The following is a 22,225-nucleotide window of genomic DNA, read 5'->3' as shown; positions in this document are numbered from 1 at the left end:
GCACTTTATAAGAGTGGGCGGAGGAAAGCTCCATATTTAAAGTAAGTTTCTTTCAGTGACTTTAAAAGCAATAATCAAGGACGATCTCTCACATACGGTAGCACTAACATTTGAATTGCAAACTAGTAAATATCTGGCATAATTATACACAAGTTCTAAAAAACATGATCACTGACGAAATGGTGCAACTCAGGCGCTGCAACAAAATATTTTCTCGCTCTACATATATGTATATATTCCAACTACAGTTTCACGTAAGGAAACAGTTTGACCTTCAGCATCTTGAGCTGCGACAACAAATCAAGGATATTAGTGTAATACAAGCAAGCAGTAAGTTAGGAGACCCCAGGGAAAGCCATCCTCATAAACATCGTGAATGTGCAAAGTGAGTTACATCCAGGTAAAATTGGGCTGCTTCCTCATTTTTCAAGTGTTGAAAAATGTTTAACTTCGCTTAACCTCTCTGATATAGTAATTAAAAAGCCTCTTCATACAATCAGGTATCATCAACTCAGAGATTGAAAAGGGCAACGTTTTCTCATCTGTCTGGTTTGCATTCTTTGAATGCCTCAGTAACTAGCAGCAATGCAAATATTTTTAAGTGTTCCCTTCTAAAGAGAAGGTTTTTTCTATGTGTAAACATTTATACTTCAGGAAAAGGCCATTTTTAAACGTCCTGCATTTGGAAGGCTACATGTAAAAAGTTATAAAGGCTATCGAGAAGCCAAGAGTCTAGACCGCCATTTTAAAACCACACTTGTAGCTGTGCAAAACTGTTCAGTGACATTCAGCTTCTTGGAGATTTTGATATAATCCCCCAACTCTGAGAGTGGATTAAGGTATTTACAAAATCCTCACGGGGGAGGGGAGTAGCATAAAATTGTGACTAGTAGCTCTATCAATTAAAAGTTAAAATGCTTGTGTGTCGCTGGGAATAGAGTTTCCAACCTCCCACTTTTCACTAGTGTTCCTGGCCAGCTTAAAGGACAGGAAAATGAATTCCTCCCATCTCTACCTGTTCCCTGTTATTATAAATTAGATAATAAATATAATTTAATCGTGAAAATCCCCAAATCGCAAGAAATCCACCCAGTTTCCCAGACTCAGGGAAATGCAGTCATTAATATTTGAGAAGGCAATTATTTTCCTGTTGAATTCAGAACTGTCTTCATGAATAATTTGTACAAAGTTCTATTACAGTTTCAGAAACATTTTGTTTTTGACAACTTCTGGGTGTTGGATAGAAACGACTGAATCGTAAAGGCCCTGCAGGATTTTTCAGAATGCAGCAATTAGTCATTGGGAAAGTTAAAGTGAAAAGTATGTACGTACGAAATTACGTTTAATAAACCCAAATCTACGATTCCCTGAACCTAGGATACCCTGAACCTGCTTCTCTGATGTAGGTCAATTTCCCTAAGAATTTAACCATTTTCTGCTTCACAGACTTCAAACAGTGAGGCCGTTAAAGAGCAGTAAAAGTTTGTTTACTTAAGAAAAACACTGTCATTAAGGGATGAGCTATCCCATTTAATGGTTCTACCTGTTCTGAACTAACAAGAAGATGGCTCAGGGTATTATTTAAATTATGTGGGGTCTTCTTTACTTAAAAAAATGAATTATCGAAAGACTATTAGACTAATAAAACGTTGGAATATATATTTAAAATGAGCGGTGGAAAAATACTATGTTACTAGTGATGGCTACTGTAAAATTACTGCGCTATATTTAGAATACATTGATACAAAATTAGTATATTTCTCACGCATAGTGTACCTTGTTGAGCTATAGCACAAAAATGCAACTGCACCAGGGTCAAGGCAAATACCGACCGTGGGGGAGGGGGAGTTTTATGAACTGGAGGGCGAAAAAAATCGTTTGGCTGTAAACAGATCTTACAATAGGATTATGTAGTTTCCCTAGCAGTGCATAAGGCTGTACAGGAGGGGGTGGAAGATGGAAAACCCTATACTGGAACGGATTTAATTTTCCGAAAAGGGCTTATTTCTTATCTTCTTCTTCAGAAAAAAGCCAGCGCCAGAGACTACAAACACCGGCTGCTAAACTAATTAATACAACTTCACAGGCTGCTTCTGTAAGTGTGAAAACTTCCTACGTGCAATTTCATTAATTATAGATGCCTTTCTGGCCGGAAGAGTTCAAACGTCGCTTTGCAAAATCTTCCATCAAGTTACTTTCCTTTCTGTGAACTAGGACTAACAGATGTTTCTGACACATGTCCTAATTTCACTTAATAGTTCTGCGAATGACATTTCAAAATGTACAGGCCGAAATAATGCTATTTTTCCTCCCTAGAATAAAAATTTACAGCTCCCCACATTTGCAAATACACAGAGACGTTAGATGGTAATGGTCATTACAAATGTCACTGTTACTCAGATCAAACATTAAAAACTCCCTCTGACCAAAACAAAACTGTTGAACGAAAAGGTTGCAGCTGTGTTATTCTCACAATGTTAGAGGCAGCAGCATCTCACCGACATCAGTCAAAACTGACTAGACAAGCTGTAATTTCTATTGTTCACTTTTAATTTGTGAGCTTGCACAATTATTTCATTGCCCCCAACTACTTTAAACTGCCAGAGAAAAAAAATTCCCAGCCTGTGTGAATAGACGTGGAGTATTCATATCTCTCAGTATTTATAAAAATATAGATGAACAAACATTGTATCAGTCTATATAAGCTTTAGAATTTCTATACACAAATTCTGAGATTTATTCATTTTTGCAAATGAAGAAAAAAGCAAACAAATCTAAGAATGTAATTAAAATAATTATTTGGTGTGCATTCATTCTCCATAACGAAACACTACTTAAAGAGGACGCTGAACAAAATAAAGAAATTAATGATAGCTTTCAATACTGACCTGTGTGAGTTCTTTTGTGTATTTTGAGATTTTCTGATCTAGCAAACACTTTCCCACAGCCTGGGAAAGGACAGGGGAAGGGTTTTTCACCTGTGTGGACTCTGATGTGATTTACAAGTTTATATTTGGCTTTGAAAGGTTTCCCCTCTCTTGGACACTCTTCCCAGAAACATATGTGATTGGACTGCTCGGGTCCTCCAACATGCTCCACTGTGACATGAGTCACCAGCTCGTGCATTGTGGTGAAAGTTTTCGAGCATAATTTTTTGGGAGTCTGGTCCAACTCAATCCATTTACAGATGAGTTCCTGTTTGATGGGCTGCCTCATGTAACGAAAGAAAGCACCAGGGCCGTGGTGTGGAGCCAGATTCACGTTCAGATTCATGCCACCGTAGCTATGAAGCGAGGAAGCAGCAAAAGGATCGGTCCTGGAGGCTGGTACTTGAGTGAAATGTTCAGACCTGGCGTACATTTCTCCAGGTAACCCCAGTCTTATCTGTCCGTTTAGATGGCCACCTGGAGTTGCATGGGGAGGCTGCTCATGGAGTCCAGAGAACAGAGAATGATTCCCAGCTTCTGAGTGGTGGTGACCATGGTGTCCGGGGTAGCTACCTGTTGTTGAGACAAACATTCCGTGGTGAGAACTTGCAGCAGTGTGTTGCTCAGTTAGCCCTGGCATGACTGGAGCTGTCAGATCTCTGCGTATTAAGAAGTCCCTACCTGCTGGAATAGCCTGGGCTGTGCGAGACACTGGGTAAGGGACTGCTGTTGCCTGCGCCGGGCCAAACGTTCCTGTTTGACTAGAGACCACCTCAGCTTGGCCTGCCATATGATGGTGGTGGTGGTGGTGGTGGTACTGGTGGTGAGGATGAGGATGAGGGGCAGGGCTGAGTTTAAGGGCCGCAGGGTGATGAGGAGGATGATGATGATGATGGTGGTGGTGGTGGTGGTGCCCCATGTGTTCAGGCCGGAATGGACTCGGCCCTAGGCGGGATTCCGCGGCGTACTCCCCAGGGTGCGTGGGAGCCACTGAGTGGGGATGCCCGGCGAAGCCCGGGAAGCCTGTCATGCTCTGAGGGGGGTGGAGATGATGATGGTGGTGATGAGCCCCTGCCAAGTCTACTAATCTCAGCGCCGTGTTCCGTTTGGAGAGTGCAGCAGGGTCCATCACTGGGCTCCCCAAAGCATCCACGCTCATTAGCTTCTAATTCTAAAAAGTCACCTGACAGCGGGGAGGAGAGAGACAGAGACAGAGAGAGGCGAAACTTTTTTTTTTTCTCCAAAGTTTTTTTGAGGGGGAGGAAGGGGGCCGGGGCTGGTCTGGTTTTTGTTTTTGTTTTTTTGTTTTCCTGCTCTTCCCGCCCCCCCCCCCCCCCGCCCCATCCCCTCTCCTCCCTCTTAATGCCTACGTGGAATCCTATACGCTTGAGAGGCAGCAGCAGGACGCTGGGAGGCTGCTGAATAGAAATTCATGGACTCGCCGCCAGCCCAGAGAGCGAAACAATCACCGCGTGCTCTGATTGGCCACAGCCTGCTCGCTGACGTCAGCGATGACGGGTCCTGCTTCAGACTGAAAAGCTTTATCAGGAGTAGTGTGGGGAGGGGGGAGGGGCTGGAGGGAGCTACGCAGGCTCCAGCCTGGGGGCGCCCCCTTCTCCGCTAAAAGCCTCCCCCCCGCCATGCGCCTCGCGAGCGAGCAATGCCCGGCGCTGGCTCCCCGCATTTTGTTTTCTAGTTGCGTTTCACGCAGAGCGCAGGGCAGGGCCGGCCGGCGAGGCAACCTCCCGGCCCAGCCCGGGCTCCTCGCTGGCGCTTAGCGGCAATGAGCGGCGGTAGCCGAAGGAGGAGCCAGTCCAAGGGGAAGCAGCTCCAGCCGCGCTGCCGATCGCGCCCGGGGTGCCCGCTCCCTGCTTCCTCCTCCCCGCGCTCTGCCCTTCGCCCCGGGGAGGCCGACAGCGCCGCTCGGCCGCCGGAAGCCTCTGCACTCCGAAACCCGTCTGCTTCCTTGGCTAGCTCCGCCGCTCGCCCGGACCTTGCCTCCCCCCACCGCCCGCGCTCTCCCCCGAGCCCCGCCAGCCGCACGTAGCGCTGGCAAGCCGCGGCTGCCTTCGGAACAAGTCGCCTGATTGGCCGCTCGCGCGCCCGGTGCTTTGTTAAATCTCAGGGTGACTTAAAGTGCAGCTCGCAACTCTTCGCAGCAACAAAGATGGGCTGGGGCTTCCCCTAACTTCCGTGCTCCGGCCACACAAAAAGCCCGGGGAAATAGGGCGGGGGAGACAGGTCCTGAGCCTGTACCATCCACCCTCCCTCTCCCCCCCCAGCCACCCAACGCCAGGTCACTGTCTCGAGTTTTGAATAAAGAGCGGGGCTGCACTTTTGTCTTGGTTTGTGAAATCCTACTGAAGTCTCCATCTCCTGCCTGAAGGTCATTCCTGAAGGAAGAAGGGAAGCATGGGGCTGCTTCAGTCTCCCTTGAGTAGCATCCTTTGTGGGAGCAAGTTTTTATTGATGAAACTTAATGCTCAGATTCAGCTCTGATGCTTCGCTAGGATTCCCCCCCCCCCCCATCATTTTGACTCCTGTTTATTTATAGCACACACAAATCTTTCCCATGTACGAGCATTTCAAGGGCCTTTTCTCAAACTGAAAGGAGGACAATGCGAGGGGACGAGTTCTGCATACAGAACACATCATGGGAAGCAGAGCTGGGCAACTCTTTAGGTTTCCGACACTTGTTGACAGCACAGATAACTGGTCTTTCTACTTGAGAAATAGTAGTTAACCGACACTACAGTCTTACTTCCTAAGATTACACATTTTGGCTAGTTCTAGGAGTATTATATCTTTATACCAAATCTTAGAAAGGATTCTTGGAGGAATCCCACACCACATATTTAAATGTCAACAGTTTTTTGGTAATGGCTGCTTCAGTAATATGATAAATCATTACATTAAGAATGAAACAGTATTTAACCCAGAAAAGGGAATGATCTCCCTCTTTCTTTCTCTCTCTCTCTTTCCACTTGCAGAATTGTGCAATCTAACCACCATACCTCGATTTTAACAAAAGTCCTTAAATACATATAAAGTACTCTCCAATTTTTATACTCCTTAGAAGAAAGAAAATACATTGCCTGTAGGATTTACATTGTTAGTGATGAAAGTATAGTCTAGGGTTTCTAGCTTTATGCACTGAGGCCTTATAGATTTAGTAAAGCTTAGAGCTTCAGCACAGGAGAAAGCCTCTACTTAATTTTTTAAAGAGGAGTATTGTGAGTTAAAAAAAAAATCCTGGAAAAAGATAGTGGAAACAGGGCGTCAGTTTTGGGAAAGAAAAACATAACAATAAATATCTTCCTATAAGGTCATCACAGAATTCAATAGTCATAAATAGTATTCGCTCAATAACAGAAAGACTTTTTAAAAATAAAACAACAAATGAATATATATTTGCACATTGTTACAATTTTTATTTATTGACTTCCTATTACCTTGTCTATGGACACTTTATAATATTCACTCTACATCTGGAGTTAGAAACCCCCAATGCAATTTCCAATTTAAGACGCATAATTTTGCATTTCCATACAAGTTTAACAATTGCTAACTACGTCTGTAAACGATCATCTTTATGTTAAGTACTAAACCAAGATAACGGCTGGCATGTTAATACCTAAACCGCGCTATTCTCATAACACAGGCAACTCGCCAATGACTTGTAATCATAAGTTTAAAGTGTAGGACATACGTAATTATGTATAGGACATTTTTATTACTGCTTTGCATAGCGAGCGTTGGCTACGGTTACATATTTTTGGAATGAGCCTGGCTTTGACTCTTTTTTCTATAACACAAAGCTAATATTTAGCTAGATAGTTGTATTTACATTATTGTGTACATATTTTTGACTTGAGATGATGAAAAATGACACATGATACAATTAGTTATCCATCCTTACATAACATGTTTACTCAGGCATTTTAAACCACACACCAGCAGTTAGTGCCACAACATCTTAACTTTCAAGTCTGTTTGCACTAAGTAATGCATTTGACATTCCTATTCCTGCCCATCTCAATAGGAGTGCACAGAAGAGATAACGGTTAGGAATTATTAATCTGCTACTTACAAATATACTGAGAGTGTGACTTCCAAATATAGCTGTTTCCTCATACCTCCTTAAAACACTTCATCTCTACATACTTGTTATCCATCAATTCTGACACTTCTCAGTCAAGGGAGAAAACATCTGGAACAGTTTATCAATTAAAAAATGTTATCACCAGTTTGCCTAGGCTATTTTAAAATATTGTGATGGTTTCCTGTCAAACACTGTTGGCTCTGTTCGGCCCTTACTTAAATCCTGAAGTCCTTTTTTTCCCTTCTTCTTCTTCTTCTTCTTCTTCTTCTTCATGAATCGAATGGAAAAAAAGTGCCACTCGGTGTCTCTCTCATTATATTAGGTGAAGTTAGTATTTTCACTCCTATAATTTGTTGTGTACCTTGGGAGTTCTACTAGTGTGTGTGGAGGAGAACGGGGGGGAGGGGGGAGCCGCGCACATGACTAAGGGAAGGCGGAGAGATTAGAAAAGAGGAGGAGGACCTGGCCAAAATCGGCAAAATTACACAGCTCTTGCAGAATGTTTTGAAAACTTGAGTGCTTGTTAATGCAGGCCTTTGGCAGCTTGACCTCGTCTGACCACTACTCACTCAACTGATTACTTAGGTGTCGTTAATCCCGTCTGCAATATGAGCCATGTTTTACCAGATAATCCATACTGTATGGGCTATGCCTCAAATATATGAAGTCTCCTATATTCCCTTGCCACATTAGGTTTGCAGGGTTACTCTACCAATTTAGATTTTGAAACCAACATGGCAATTGCAGGGGAATTCCTCTTCTCTACTAATAGTGGAGTTCATGGACTCGGTACAAGGAGTCTGCAAGGATAACAATAATTGCACAGGTTTCAGAGTAGCAGCCGTGTTAGTCTGTATTCTCAAAAAGAAAAGGAGGACTTGTGGCACCTTAGAGACTAACAAATTTATTTGAGCATAAGCTTTAAGTGAGCTGTAGCTCACTTAAAGCTTATGCTCAAATAAATTTGTTAGTCTCTAAGGTGCCACAAGTCCTCCTTTTTTAAATAATTGCACAATACTGTTTTATGTCGTGGAACGGAGATATCGCAAGACGGCATACGGAACCCAAACATCAGGCAGTGTTATTGGAGGGTTGTTGATGTTATAGGGAACTGGCATGTGAAGAACTCCATTGTTCTTCTTGTCCCATCACCCGAGGGCCAATGCCACAAAGGGTGTTCAAGAGATAAAATTTGGAGCTTCAGACGTGGCAGCACCAGGAATCAGTGACTTGTCGACTGATTAATCAGTTCCCCCATACATCTAAGCGGTTACTGTGTATCCCTTGGTGAATACTGCCTGGTTGTGGTAGAATGCTATATAAAGGGTACATGTTGAAATAAGGTGTTCACGGATTCTTTCCCTAATAAAATCAGAGAATCAACATTTGATTTGCATTACAGTAATTAAATGAATAAACTGTGAAACCAGGCCAGTAGGTCAGGAGACACAAGAAGCTAGGGGTGCTGGAACAATTTTTATAGTGGGGGTAGTGCTGAGAGCCATTGAACGAATGGGTAAATGCATATATATATATATAGGAAACCACTTTAAGCCAGGGCCGGGTGCGGCAGCACCCCTAGTTCCAGCACATATGTCAAAAGCTTCCCCTATCACAGAGTAGGCAGTAGGAATGATGCTTGGTTAACACAGATAAGAGCCTAAATAAATAAACTGGAGCACAGCTTGAGGGAAAGACATCTATACTACATATTGAGTATAGTATATTGGGAATCAGCTGCAAAAGTTGAACAAAGCACTATTTTTTTCTTCTATAGCTGTACAAATATAAAAATAATTTCACACACATAAAAAGTGAATGTGTGTAGTATTTTGTGTGTTTCTCCCATCTGTGCCTGTCCCTCGCCACCTTTAGCAAAATCAGATATGGTGACGATTTGAAAGCCTAATTATCCCCCAAACTTTGGTTTACTGAATTTCTCTCTCAGGGTTTAGTTTAGCTTCCATGTTTCGTGCAATCAAGAGAATGAACAACCCCTCCCCCCCCCCCACACACCATCCCCCCCCCCACTAAATTGCTACAATCTAACTGCTCTATTTTAGTTTTATTTCAGTATAAATATATATTCATAATAAGGCATTTTCTAGTAAATGTAGAGTTATTCATGATAAATGCCAAACACTCTTCTTGACGTGTATGTCAGCTTTACCACATACAGAGAGTGGACATTTGTAATATACTCTCTACCTTGAGGCCAAATTCTGCTCTCACATACACCAGTACTAACCGCGTTGGCTTTCTACTGTCCTCTTTAATGGTGTTTGTACGGCCGTAACTGAGCAGATTCTGTCCTTTAGTTTTTTGTTAGGTCACCAAAACTTCTCTAGACAATCTACTGTTGAGGTACCTGAAACTTTTCAGTTAGTTCCATGGAATATATCTTACTGTCTGTTATATGGCAACCTTTCTGAAATGGGTACTATTAGCTAAAACTTCGATTTAACGTCATTAATTTTTTACCTTGAGATTTTAAAGCTCAGGCTTTATCTGTGAAAATAAGGATTAATCCCGATTTGAAAATCCTAATTGTAATATCTACTATGGAAATAGAAAGGTCAAGAACAACTAGAAGAATTTACTGAAGAATTATGTTAACTTATTCCTTGATTATTAAGATCGGATTTGAGGCTACAAATGTCATAAGTATGCTGAGTCTTAAGACGGAGTTGAAATAATAATCATTAAAACTAAGAGCTGATGGAAGGGATACACATAACTGCAGCAAAATAATATTTGGATACACTGTCAAAATGCTATCAAGAGATATTGTTTAGAGAGAAGTTGCTAAGGGAAATTTTCAAAGGGGAAAGAGAACATTTCATGAAATCCGAATATATTCCTCCTGTGTTACTAATTCATTTTTCTTTTCTTTTAGTCAGATCAATTTGCTTCAGGATGTTCTAGAGTGTATGGAAAATCCAGAAGCCAAAGGGGTAAGTGAAGGCACTTTGGTCGTAAGTGTGTGTGTTTCCCACATTTTAGAAACTAGAGGTACCCAAGATAAACCAAATCATATGCTTAGTTTAAATAGAATATATCATTCAATACCTCAAGATTAAGGTATTCCTGTCAGATAAGATGTCAGTCACTAACTCCTGAAAGCTTGGTAGCCACCACATTGGGAAAGCCTGCTATCCCTAGTAAAGATGATACATATCATGTAAACCCCATCAACAAGATCAAAGTCTTCTTCTTTAATAGGATCCAATACATGTCAAACCTCATTCCAATCAAATCGTCCGTAAATGAATTCAAGATGAATATGTCATAGAATAATGTGACAGTGCAATCACATAGGGTCAGGGGTTGTTGTTTCAATGAGAGAGTCGTCAAATATTAATTCTAGAACCTCCAAATGAATAGGCATTGAGCAGGATTAGGCAGCCGCTGGTGGGGCGTTGTGTCACTGATTTGTGTTTATGCTAGTACCTTAAACACTAAGCTGAAAAAAAATTGTCTCCTTTGAACTGCAAAAAAAGGCATATTTTGACTTACTTGACTTTTCCAGGATGTTTCTGTAAAGTCGTTTTCTTTTCCTCATTACCAGAGAAGTCTTGTGTCTCATTTCCTGACTTTGTTCCTGTTCGGCGAGAGGGGAGAAAAGTTACAAGTAAAAACATTTATATGTGTTATAAAATGACTATCTGGGTATATGATTCAAGAATCATGTAAAAAGAAACTTTTAAAAAGAAAAGGGCATCTAATACTCATGGAACTCAACCTTTCTTTGACCCTTCAGATATTGCAGAGGTAAAAATGGAGGCTTCCCCAAAATGCTCGCACGTTTTATAGAGTAATGAAGTTTCTATGAAAAGAAAAGGAGTACTTGTGGCACCTTAGAGACTAACTAATTTATTTGAGCATAAGCTTTCGTGAGCTACAGCTCACTTCATCGGGTGCATACTGTGGATACTGCACAGTTTCCACAGTATGCATCCGATGAAGTGAGCTGTAGCTCACGAAAGCTTATGCTCAAATAAATTAGTTAGTCTCTAAGGTGCCACAAGTACTCCTTTTCTTTTTGCGAATACAGACTAACACGGCTGTTACTCTGAAACCTGTCATTATGAAGTTTCTATGGTTGATTTTTAAAAATCTATGAAAGGACATCTTTTCAACTCTGCTTTGATCTGGCATTCACCTTCTGACAGTGTATTTTTAAGGCGAGTTACTACCTACTTGAATATATTCTGTACTTTTCACTTCTGAAAATTTCGTCGTGTTTGCAAGACTCCTGCCCAAGTTGTTGTCTCCTTTTTTACTTGTATCAATATAGATTAATATTACAAATTTGATACTTTTCACTGTATATAATTTTCTACTCCTTCTCTCTGTGCAAAACAAACTACTGTCGCTGCTCACGCCCTAACTTTTAGACAACTTTGTACCTATTTAATCTCTCAGTGAGAAGTACGAATAATATGGAATGCTTACTTGATTTTTGGTGCAATATTTGAATCAGGATTTTAAACATTTAAATGCAAGTTTGAATTTAAAGGTACTTTATGATTTATCAACGAAGTAGGAAGTAGGAATCTGAAATCACTTCGATCATATGAGCTTTCCTTTAGTATACCAGGATGGAAGTATAAAAAAAGCAATGCTAATAGAAATAACGGATCTCATTAATTACGGTTGCTCATGGGGCTATAATGGACATTCACAATCTTTTAAAAAATAATTTTACTTCCTCTTCAGCTTTTTTACCACTGGGATGAAAATTAGTGTGGGAATAAAGATAACCATAAAACCTATCCAGGAGCTTTAACATAAAACTTCCAAACTTTCACACAAGATTATTAAAATAGATCAATAAAGGCTGCTCTTTTACCGAGAGAACTTTTAAAACATGTTCTTTACTGGTAAAGACATAAGATTGGAAATGTTGGGATAATTTAAAAGTCAAATAGGCAGGGGAAAAAAGAGTTTAACTTGTTGAAACCTGAGCAAAAAAATGAAGTGTTGTATTTAGTATTTGAATGGTCTCCATATGACATTTTGTTTGAAAATAAATCTTAGTTAAAAACACTGGCTTCTAATTTTTCCCACCTTTCTCACGCGAGTAGTCCCTCTGTCTGTGTAAAGAAAGCAAGACTGTCCCATTATTTATGATGAATAATACTAACCTTTTTATAACTATAGATTCAAATGTATTCTTCCTAGTTAACAGTCATCAAGAGGACATAAGTTAAGGCTAACTGTTAATCATGCCTATTCTATTAGGTGCTCACCCTATGCCTTTTCTGCTTACAAAATTTTAACAATATTTATGTTCTTCTCTGAGGCTGTTAATTTACTGAATAGCAATTGGTGCTTATATCTGTAGTGAAATGTGTAGTGTATGTGTGTTATTTGACCGCTAGAAAACGTTGACTTCTCATACGGATCAAAGGTGCTGACCGGACACTTCCATATTAAAACTAGTTAGTCTGTAAGCAAGTATTGTTTGAAACATGGCTCTGATTCAGCGGGCTACTACACCGGTAGTTTTATCAAAACTAGATGGAGGCTCAGCGGCCCACAGCACACACAGCTCTGGAATTATTACAGTCTTAATACACACCCGGCAAATACTATCAGATGCAAAAATATGTCTTTCCATCCCCATTTACCATCCATGGAAATCTTTACTTACCCCACCTGTTCAAGGAAATGGGATGAAGATTTAATGTTTGCCTTCAAGATGTCAGTGAAGCTTGTTCTTTTTAAATAAGTTAATATGAATGATTCTGGATAGCAACAAGCCTAAACTGTTCAAATAGAATCGCCCAAGGAGGAGAGATTCTCCTCTGGGGTTTGGCCCTGAGCATATTTCATGGGTATTCAAGCTATTCTGGAAAACAAGGGGTGGAAAGAACAGTCAGGGTGGATAATTAAAAACAAAAGATGGAATTAAAGCCGGGGGAAGGGCGATCAGATATGATTAATCATTAAAATGAGAGGAAAGAGAAGAAACAGCAAACATTTGTCTATTTGTCCTGCCCCAGGTTAGACACTGAAACCACGCATTGTGCTGGATGCTCTGAGTCTGGCACATGTTGTCGGTCGCAGGTCAGAGGTCAAACTCTAGGGTAGTTCCAAAGTCGGCGACTTCAAGAGCTTTAGCCTTCACCACTTACGCAAACTGATTAACTACATTTCCAACACTGGGCAAGAAAATTAACGCCTAACGTCTATCGCGGTTTGGAGGCATTGTCAGACCTCAAGGGGGACTTGTTTTACAGTTGAATGCGAGGGAGTTTGCAGGAACCACCTCTCCGCAAACTTGCCAGTTTCCTTTAATTCACGAAACCCCTAACGTTTCTCATCAATCAGTTACCAAACCACTCGCCTTGCGCGCGGGTGGGTAACACGGGGAATCTGCAGGCGTTTCTTTTGATTTGAGTTGATTTGGAAGAGAAATGTTACTAGAAGGCTGCACTTTGGCAGTCCAAGCAAAACAAACAGGTCAGTCAGCGAGGACCCGGGATGGGAGCCCTCCCCAAGGAAGGCTCTCAATTAGGGGTTTCTATTGTCAAAGCTCGGAAGTCTAGTAACTTGTCCACTAGACCTTTTCCAGGAGACAGTTAACCCTTTCACTGCTCAGAAAGGAAAGAAACTGCGACAGAAAAGCAGCACCATAGCAATGAATGTTCAACGGTCAAACCCAGGAGGAGAATCTGACTTCCTCTTGCCGTACCTCCCTCCTGCAAATATTTTCTTTTTTACTGCAGCCCCAGGCAAAGCTCAGCTGCTCTCTGGGAAAGGAGCAAATCCCCCCGCTGCCCTCCATCCAGGGCTTACAATCGGGCAGCCCCCGAGTGCATCCGCCTGGAAATGTGTAGTCCCAGCCCTTCCAAGCAGCGAGTATTCTGCTGTTTGTGGCTGCCCGGCGGCCACTGTCCTTAGCAAGCAGCCTTCTCCCTTGGGCTGATCTATCTATCCCTCTCCCCTAGGCTTGCCCGGCTCGGTCTCCTGCGCCTCAGCAGTGGGTGCAGAGAATCTCCTTTCCCTCCTGTCCAAGTGAGGGGGGAGAAATCCCTTCGCCATCCCCGCCGAGGGGGAGGGGAGGGCAGGCGGAGGAAGCTACTTTCTCCTGTCCCGTTGGGTGCGTAGAATCCTTCCCCTCTCTGCCTCCTCGGAAGTTGGGTTTCTGTGGGGTCGGAGAATCACCTTCTTCTGTCCGAGCTGAAGCAGAGAAGCCCCCTTCCTCCTCGCCCAGTGGTTGCGAAAAAGCCCCTTTCCCGGCGCCTCTGGATCCCAGCTTATGGGGAGAAGAAGCCCCTTTGTACTGTGCAGAGAAGTCCCCTATCCAGCCCTGTGAGGGGGAAGAAGCCTCTTGCCCTTAGCCCAGTGGTAAGTGGGTATCAAGCCCCCTTCCCAGTCCCAGTCGGTACCAGGCTATTTCCCCTTGCCGAGGTATGTCAAGCCTTTTCCCACGTGGGTGAGTAGATGCCAAGCCACTTCCTCAGTGGGTGAATGGGCGCCAGTCCCTTTTCTGAGTGGGTGCCAAACCACTTCCCATGCGAGCGAGAGGTTGCCAAGCCCCTGATGGTGAGTGGGTGTCTAGCCCGTTCCCTTGTGGGTGAGTGGGTGCCAAGAACTTTCCTTGCCCGCCCGTGCCTCCCCCCGAATTCACTTACCCCACTCCACCTGTTGAAGAGATTCCCTCATTTCTGCACATCATTTCTGGGCTGACAAAAAGGGGTGGGGGTGGAAAAGAGAGACAACAAAACAGCACCTCTTTGGCGGTTCCAGCGAAGCGGTCATCCTTCATTTCTTCTTTTCTTGCTTTCTGGAAGCAGTTAGGGAATGTATGATGAAACAGAAATGAGCCGTCAGGAGGATATTTTAATGGCTTATATGTCACGTTGGTGCATGTGGCTTTGAACTGGAGCAGCTTTCGTTTCCTGCAGAGAGCACGCCGCAAATCCCACTTGATAACTTCTACAACCCACAACTTTTTTTTTTAAACATTCACTCTCACTCTGTATATTTAGACAAGGTTCCTAAAAATATCCCCTTGTCAGCCTTCCTGTTATATTTTATAATGACTTGAGATTATTTGGTTTTCTTTGCAATTTGGAGGTAGTCTAAAGAATGGACAATCTAGTTGATTGCTCTCCGAGTGTCACTGCCTTGTAGATTTCACATTATGGACTATACCCAGCAGAGAACCTTGTAGTGTATGCAGGTGTTTTTAGCAGAAGACATACATGGTAATATAACATACATCTAAAGATATAAGAACACACACACAGAGAGACACACACACACACACACACACAATTGGTTTAGACCTGTTGCTATAAGTCATCGTAAATGTAATTTCTTCACATTTATTTCACAAAATAAGGGCAAAAACACAGCTCCAGCTAATAAAAGGAATTATTCAGACGTGCTAGATCCAAAAGTAATTACCGGGTAAAAGTGCACTGAAAATCATCTTCATTGACTGAATCTCCGCAAACTACATATATTTCTAATGTACAGCGATGTATTTAGCACTGCGTTTCAAAGTTGCTTTTTAAAAAAACACTTCTCAGTTTTTATTGCTTTAAATGTGCAGCGCTGAGAAATATGCATGCGATATCTATTTTTATCCGTTTCACCAGTACCTGCGGTGGTGATTGCTTCCTAACGCCTTTATATTTCAGCTGAAGAGTTAGAAGTTTCTTTGTTCAGGAATAAGAGTTTGAGGGGCTCAGATTTAGCTCCGAATAAGCCAAATGAAGTACTGAACAAAGGGTAAATTGAAGGATTCCGACTCTCAGCTAGCTTTTTGTGTTTTCGTTACTAGAAATAATTAGATCTAATGAATATGCAGGCGACTGAGTAAATAAATAATCTGCCATTTTAAATATATATATACATTAAATATATATAATATATATATATCTTCTCCGTAAAATGAAATCTGATATTTTATGCCCGAGCACCGTTTAAAATAATGTACAAATGTTGCTTAGCTTAATTGATTGAGTCACAAAGATTTTCTCCTTTTAAGTACCATACTTATACGTTTCAACAATCATTTTAATATATAGTCAATGACTCTTTGTAGCAAGAACAAAAAGGAACTATTCGCAGTTTTTCAATAGACTTTGAGCTGGGGAAAGACAGGTTAATCGAGGGTTGCATCTAGAAAACAACCAAGTGTTGTATGTTTGCACTGAATCCAAATGTCTGCATTTTCCTAACTAAATCAAAGGGAGTGTTATTTCTTTTTCTGCTCACTCATCTGAAGGTAAGTAAATTTTCTCTGGCGATCAAAAGCCTGGTCAGCAACAAAGACACCGCCTGCTTTTTCCACCGTCCTGGTGTGGCAAGTTGAGGAATTTCAATAACTATGACAAGGGTGACTGATTTGTGAACTAGAAAAGGTTTGAATGTCAGAAAATTTACATTGCTCCTATCTATCGAGGATTTTAAATAAATTAAAAAAGAAGTCTCCGAGAGCTTCATGCAGCACAGAAGAAACAATGTAGCTTTGGGAAATTTACAGTTTTACCTGAATGAAAGAGATCCCGCGGGGGGAAAAAAAGGAAAGAATAACAAATAAGGGGGGGGGGGGACAACAATAAAAAGTAGAAAGTTAAGAGTTCTCACCCACCTGCGTTCTGATGGGTGCAGAAAACAAGAGTTGTTTCAGAAAACTGATGGGCTTTTACCCAGAGAAATCACGCCTGTTGTTTAAAAATAAAATCGAATGCAATCGGCACAAACTCTGGAGAGCTTCAGTTACAAACAAGGAGAAAACACAACTTCAAAAGAAACAAGTCACAAAAGGGCTTCCCTTTTCAAACCCTAAAAAGTTGTTCAGTGCTGTTAAAAAAAAATCAGGAAATCATTGTGATCATCATTAGCGTTATTATGGAGGAGAGCAAGGGAAAAAACAGCAGCAAGAAGAAGGACAATAATCAAGGCTAGGATTATTTTAGCACCCATACACAAAGATCACGTTTGAAATATTTGTGTGCAAAAAATATTGGGCTTGATAAAAAACAAAACAAAACAAAAACACACAAAAAGTTGCTACTCCTGGAAACCCTGTTTGTCAAAAGGGATGTCAAAGCGCTTCACAATACCTGGGATTGATGAGCCGGGCGAACCAATCAGGGGAGAGCAGAGGCTTTGCGCGCCCTTAGTTGGAGAAGAAGGGGGGAGTTGCAAGGGAAGGGGGGAGTCGCCAGGCACCAATGATCTCCCACGTCCGCCTTGACGTCGCTCCTCCCCTTCTCCCATTCATCAAGGGGGGGGACGGTGTCGTCTTTTCAATTCATTTATCTGCAGGAATGATTGCCGCTATCAGTCTCGCGTTCACCGCCCGGCTGAGGAGGTGAAAGTTTCTCCCCAGGAAGATAAACCGCAAAAGACAATATTGTGCATGATTTGCGCCTTTTTTTTTTTTGCAAAGCGGGAAAAAAAAGGGGGCGAAAAAAAAAAAGGAGAGAGAAAGAAAGAGGGAGAAGGCGAGAGTGTGGGGAGCTCGAAGAGAAGAGAAAAATCTCTCGGCCACTTTGCAACATTCCTATAGCTAAAAAATAACTGAAGGGAGTTGATTTTTTGTTTTGTTTTTGTTTTTGTTTTTGCCGTGTGTGTTGGTCTCTCTCCATTACTGTTACTTGCAGCCAGTTTATTTTTTACCCCCTGGCCTCCCTCCCCACTTCAAACCTCCCCGAAAAGTCTCATCAGAGAGACAGTGGGGTTTTTTGTGCATGCCTGTCTTATTCTAGCTTTCTTGCTTATTTGCAACTGCGAGATCGCCCCACTTTTTGTTTCCTTTCGGGGCGCTGATGCCGACGGGGGTGGTTTTGATGTGGTTGCGTTGGTGGTGATTGTCGCTGACTTTCCAGAGAGGGTGGTTTTGCTGCGGCTGCTCCTCCGTGTTTTTGTTTTGTTTTTTTCCCCTTTTTTTCTTTTTCTTTTTTTTCCTTTCCTTTCCCCGGGTTGCTGCACTGAGAGTGGGAAGATGCTTCTGGATGCTGGACCGCAGTATCCCGCTATAGGAGTCACTACCTTCGGATCCTCTCGCCACCACTCCGCGGGCGATGTAACGGACAGAGAAGTGGGGCTGGGGATCAACCCCTTCGCGGACGGCATGGGCGCCTTTAAAATTAACCCCAGCACACACGAGCTGGCCTCGGCCGGCCAGACCGCCTTCACCTCGCAGGCACCCGGCTACGCGGCGGCGGCGCTGGGGCATCACCACCACCCGACCCATGTCAGCTCCTACTCCAGCGCAGCCTTCAACTCCACCCGGGACTTTCTCTTCCGCAACCGGGGCTTTGGCGAGGCGGCGGCGGCCAGCGCCCAGCACAGCCTCTTCGCTTCGGCCGCGGGCAGCTTCGCCGGACCCCACGGACACACTGATGCCGCAGGACACATACTTTTCCCGGGGCTTCACGAGCAAGCCGCGAGCCACGCTTCTCCCAACGTGGTGAACGGGCAGATGCGCCTGGGCTTCTCCGGAGACATGTACGGGAGGCCAGATCAGTACGGCCAGGTCACTAGCCCCCGGTCCGAGCACTATGCATCCACTCAGCTCCACGGCTACGGCCACATGAACATGAACATGGCAGCCCACCATGGGGCAGGGGCCTTCTTTCGCTACATGAGGCAGCCCATCAAGCAGGAACTCATCTGTAAGTGGATTGAGCCCGAGCAATTGTCAAACCCCAAAAAGTCCTGCAACAAAACTTTCAGCACAATGCACGAGCTGGTGACTCATGTCACAGTGGAGCACGTTGGAGGACCCGAGCAGTCCAATCACATATGTTTCTGGGAAGAGTGTCCAAGAGAGGGGAAACCTTTCAAGGCCAAATATAAACTTGTAAATCACATCAGAGTCCACACAGGTGAAAAACCCTTCCCCTGCCCTTTCCCAGGCTGTGGGAAAGTGTTTGCCAGATCAGAAAATCTCAAAATACACAAAAGAACTCACACAGGTACAGTACAGTAACCTTCTCTCTAGATTTCTTTCTGCAAATAAAAGAGTCAAGCTTTTCCAGTAAAATAAATGGTGGTGTGGATGGGGGAGGGAAGAGGAAAACATTGGATATGGTGACTTGTTTTCTGAAAAATTGTATGTAAAATGTACGATATTACTTTTTAAAAGAGGCAGCGTGAGAGGTTAATTTCAAAATCAGCTCATTAACAAAATTATTTCCTCCTAACCTTTATGAAAGAGAGAAAGAGAGAGCTCATTTGCTGCAGAAATACAGTAGTGAAAGAAAAATAGCAGCAACCTGACTTGTTAAATTTATAGGTTTTAATTAATTGGTAGTCGGCAGATTTGACTGTATTACAATGAGAAATTGTGCTAAACATACAGTCAGCCAATCCGTCTCCTCTTTGTAATTCATGTATTTGTAAATATTTAATTACATGGAGTAATATTAAGTAAACTGAACCTAAGGTGTTAATCTAGTATTGTAGTATTAGAAACCAGCTGGGATCAGTAAGAACGCCTCTAACCCCAATACGTATATAAATAAATATATATGCACCTCTTCCTGCTTTTACTGTTGTACATTTTCTGAAATAATATGAAGCGTGATTTTAGTGAATTGTTCAAGACGATGTTGGTAGCCAATGTAAGAATCACAAGCACCCGTCGTAATAATATCCAAGATTGTACGAAAATACAGGGGCTGAGTATGCGGTGGGTAGGTAAAATATCACGGGAATGAGCCGTAAAAGCAGAAACTAGGCACCAAGGCTTGTGTATAAGTACTATAACGACTGATGTGTTGCTGCCAGGATTATAACGAGCCAGATATGCCAGGAGCTGAGAAGTGAAAGTGAAGCTCTCCGAGAAATAATTGAAATAGTTTGAAATGAAAACTCTTTAAAAATATGCCTTGTACAGCGAGTGAACGATTGTTTAAAAATGAAAGAGAACAGGGCTCTGAGATGCAGCATTTTTAAAGTTGGAAAGTTACAAGTCATTCAGTTTACCGCGATCCTTCGGTCTGGTAATTTAATAATAATAATTAATACTGATTAATCATAGAAAATACAGGGTCTCTAATCAGATCATTTTTTCTGTAATAGGTGAAAAACCATTTAAGTGTGAATTCGAGGGCTGTGACAGGCGCTTTGCAAATAGCAGCGACCGCAAAAAGCATATGCACGTGCATACTTCTGACAAACCCTATCTTTGCAAAATGTGCGATAAGTCCTACACTCACCCAAGTTCCCTCAGAAAACACATGAAGGTAAATTGATGTTGCATTATTTTACGTGATCTTACCTCGCCTGTATCTCTGACGTTTTATTGCCGATTTACAACGCTTCTGCTTAAACAGGATGGGAGACTTACAACGTGAAATGTGTTGACTATCTATGTGGCGGTGTTGTTGCAAAGAAGCATATTTTAAAGTGATCTGTGGACAGGAAATTGGAAAAGACAAGGGCAACCTGGCCAGTAATGTTTTTACTACAGAAAGGTTTAAACAACCACTGTTTATTTTGCTCAAGGGCAGATAGCGCTTCACTGCTGACTGTACATGATCTCAGTTATTTACGTTATAAGCGTCTTACAGTGGAGTAACCCGGTTAGGGCTTTTCTGGGTGCATTGCTTTAGTGCAGACTTTCAATAAAGGTCTCAGTGATGGGCAGATAGAAGGGACACAAGCAGGGGAAACTCATGGTTTCTTTTAAAGCCAGATCTAGCAGGTCCCCTTCCTTTTGTGTCCTAGGACCGCATTTGCCTTACAGGCTAGTGCCTGGCAAGATATTTGAACACGGACTGTTTAGGCATAGAGCTCGAGTCCTGTGTGTTTCTATGATACCAGCAACCTGCGTTATGAGCAATGCAATGTTTCTCCTCAGACTTCGTCTTAAAAAATACGATCTGTAGGGTTTCAAGGCTAACTTGTGAATTCAGCTCAGGGGTTCCCTGTGTGGAGGGAGGAGGGTCAGAGGGGCGAATGGGTTCTAGAGTTCGATATTATTGTCGAACTAATAACTACACTTAAAAAAAATCCCCTTTGTTATCTATTTATGTACGTATTTATTTTGCAGGTCCATGAGTCATCCTCCCAGGGGTCCCAGCCTTCTCCCGCCGCCAGCTCAGGCTATGAATCCTCAACGCCCCCAACAATCGTGTCTCCATCTACAGAAAACCAGACCACAAGCTCCTTATCCCCCTCCTCTTCAGCAGCCCATCACACGTCCAGCCACAGCACGCTTACATCAAATTTTAACGAATGGTACGTTTAAAACAAAAACAAACAACAAACAAACAAAAACCCTATTTAAAAGACTGCAAAATTAATGAACACTTCGAAAGCAAAATAAATACATAAATAAATCAAAAGCTGCCAGTAGACCCAGGACCGAATAAAATGAAGAATCATTTTCTGTTTTGTTTTGTTTTGTTTTGTTCAAAGGCTTGGTAGGCAAAGGGGTTAGTAGAATGCATGAGAGGACAAGGTTACCAGGCCAAATGCCAAATGTGTAGGGCTGGACTGGAACCACTGATTAGAGGTCTCAAACTGCATGTCTCCTTGGGCAGCGGCTTTTTTTTTTAAGTGTAAATACAGAATTATTAGCTTAAAATGTACTGTTTGATTTTGTAAATAGTCATATCGCAAGTTGAATAAGGGGATATGTGGAACTGTGGTCTTTGCATATATGTGAGGGGGGGCGAGGGTGGGTGAGACGGAGGGTGGGGGAGGTGGGGGCGGGAAGAGGGAGGAGGTAGAAATTCAACTATTTGTACTGAATGGCAAGAATGTTCTAGTAAATGTGTACCAAAATGTGAATTACTTTGTATTATTACAGTCTAAACGTCGATCTAACAGAATATTATTGGTATTAATGTGCTTTTTTGTATAAAGTGCAAACATTTCGTCCCAAAGTCCAGTCTAAGTAGTGCAGTAAAATGTTGTTACAATGTCCTGTCAAGAAATTCGTATAGTGAAAGCCTGGATCTACGTGTCAAACTGTTACATTTGTTTATGTAAAGTGATATTAAAAAGATATAAACTATATCTGTCCGTTGCTTTTGGCAAAATACAGTAACATAATGTATATAAATCCTAATTTCCATATTTATCCGCATGTAAAGGTCCGGTTATACATGTTACAGATATTCAATATTTATGGCTAGAAGAATTGGTATGTAAAATTTAGTTTACAGAACTGTTTGGTAACATTTCGTACCTTATTAAAGATTCTTAAATCCCA

At 42.2% G+C, this 22,225-nt stretch overlaps 2 protein-coding genes across 8 annotated transcripts in view; one reads left to right on the top strand and one right to left on the bottom strand.

The window, feature by feature from the left end:
• The window catches only part of ZIC4 (Zic family member 4), a 25,712-nt gene extending 8,382 nt beyond the window's left edge, over window positions 1-17,330 (bottom strand). For 2 of the 7 annotated variants that reach the window (XR_006283862.1, XM_027817398.3), the window contains exon 1: window positions 2,889-4,908. Coding sequence is in view for 6 of the 7 variants with exons in the window: in XM_027817398.3 (XP_027673199.1) it covers window positions 2,889-4,086 (1,198 nt within the window). In the remaining variant the exon portion in view is untranslated. Of the gene's footprint in view, window positions 1-2,888; window positions 4,910-10,545; window positions 10,631-12,685; window positions 13,649-14,770; window positions 14,825-16,642 lie in introns of those variants that run through there. The other 5 variants (XM_043522686.1, XM_027817400.3, XM_027817397.3 and 2 more) reach the window with 5 other exon arrangements.
• On the top strand, window positions 17,307-22,225 carry ZIC1 (Zic family member 1). The gene is made up of 3 exons (XM_007055006.4): window positions 17,307-18,977; window positions 20,086-20,249; window positions 21,059-22,225. The coding sequence occupies exons 1-3, from the start codon at window positions 18,002-18,004 to the stop codon at window positions 21,254-21,256; spliced, it is 1,338 nt and encodes a 445-aa protein (XP_007055068.2). The 5' UTR covers window positions 17,307-18,001; the 3' UTR covers window positions 21,257-22,225.

The sequence above is a fragment of the Chelonia mydas genome, chromosome 9 (assembly GCF_015237465.2).
Source record: "Chelonia mydas isolate rCheMyd1 chromosome 9, rCheMyd1.pri.v2, whole genome shotgun sequence".
NCBI lineage: Eukaryota > Metazoa > Chordata > Testudines > Cheloniidae > Chelonia > Chelonia mydas.
The sequence above is the reverse complement of the archived record's forward strand: the minus strand, read 5'-3'. Positions and strand labels throughout refer to the sequence as shown.

Coding starts and splice junctions, on each gene's coding strand:
- ZIC1 (XM_007055006.4), top strand. CDS start 18,002: ATGCTTCTGGATGCTGGACCGCAGTATCCCGCTATAGGAGTCACTACC. Junction 18,978..20,085: donor ACACAAAAGAACTCACACAG/GTACAGTACAGT, acceptor TTTCTGTAATAG/GTGAAAAACCATTTAAGTGT. Junction 20,250..21,058: donor CCCTCAGAAAACACATGAAG/GTAAATTGATGT, acceptor TTTATTTTGCAG/GTCCATGAGTCATCCTCCCA.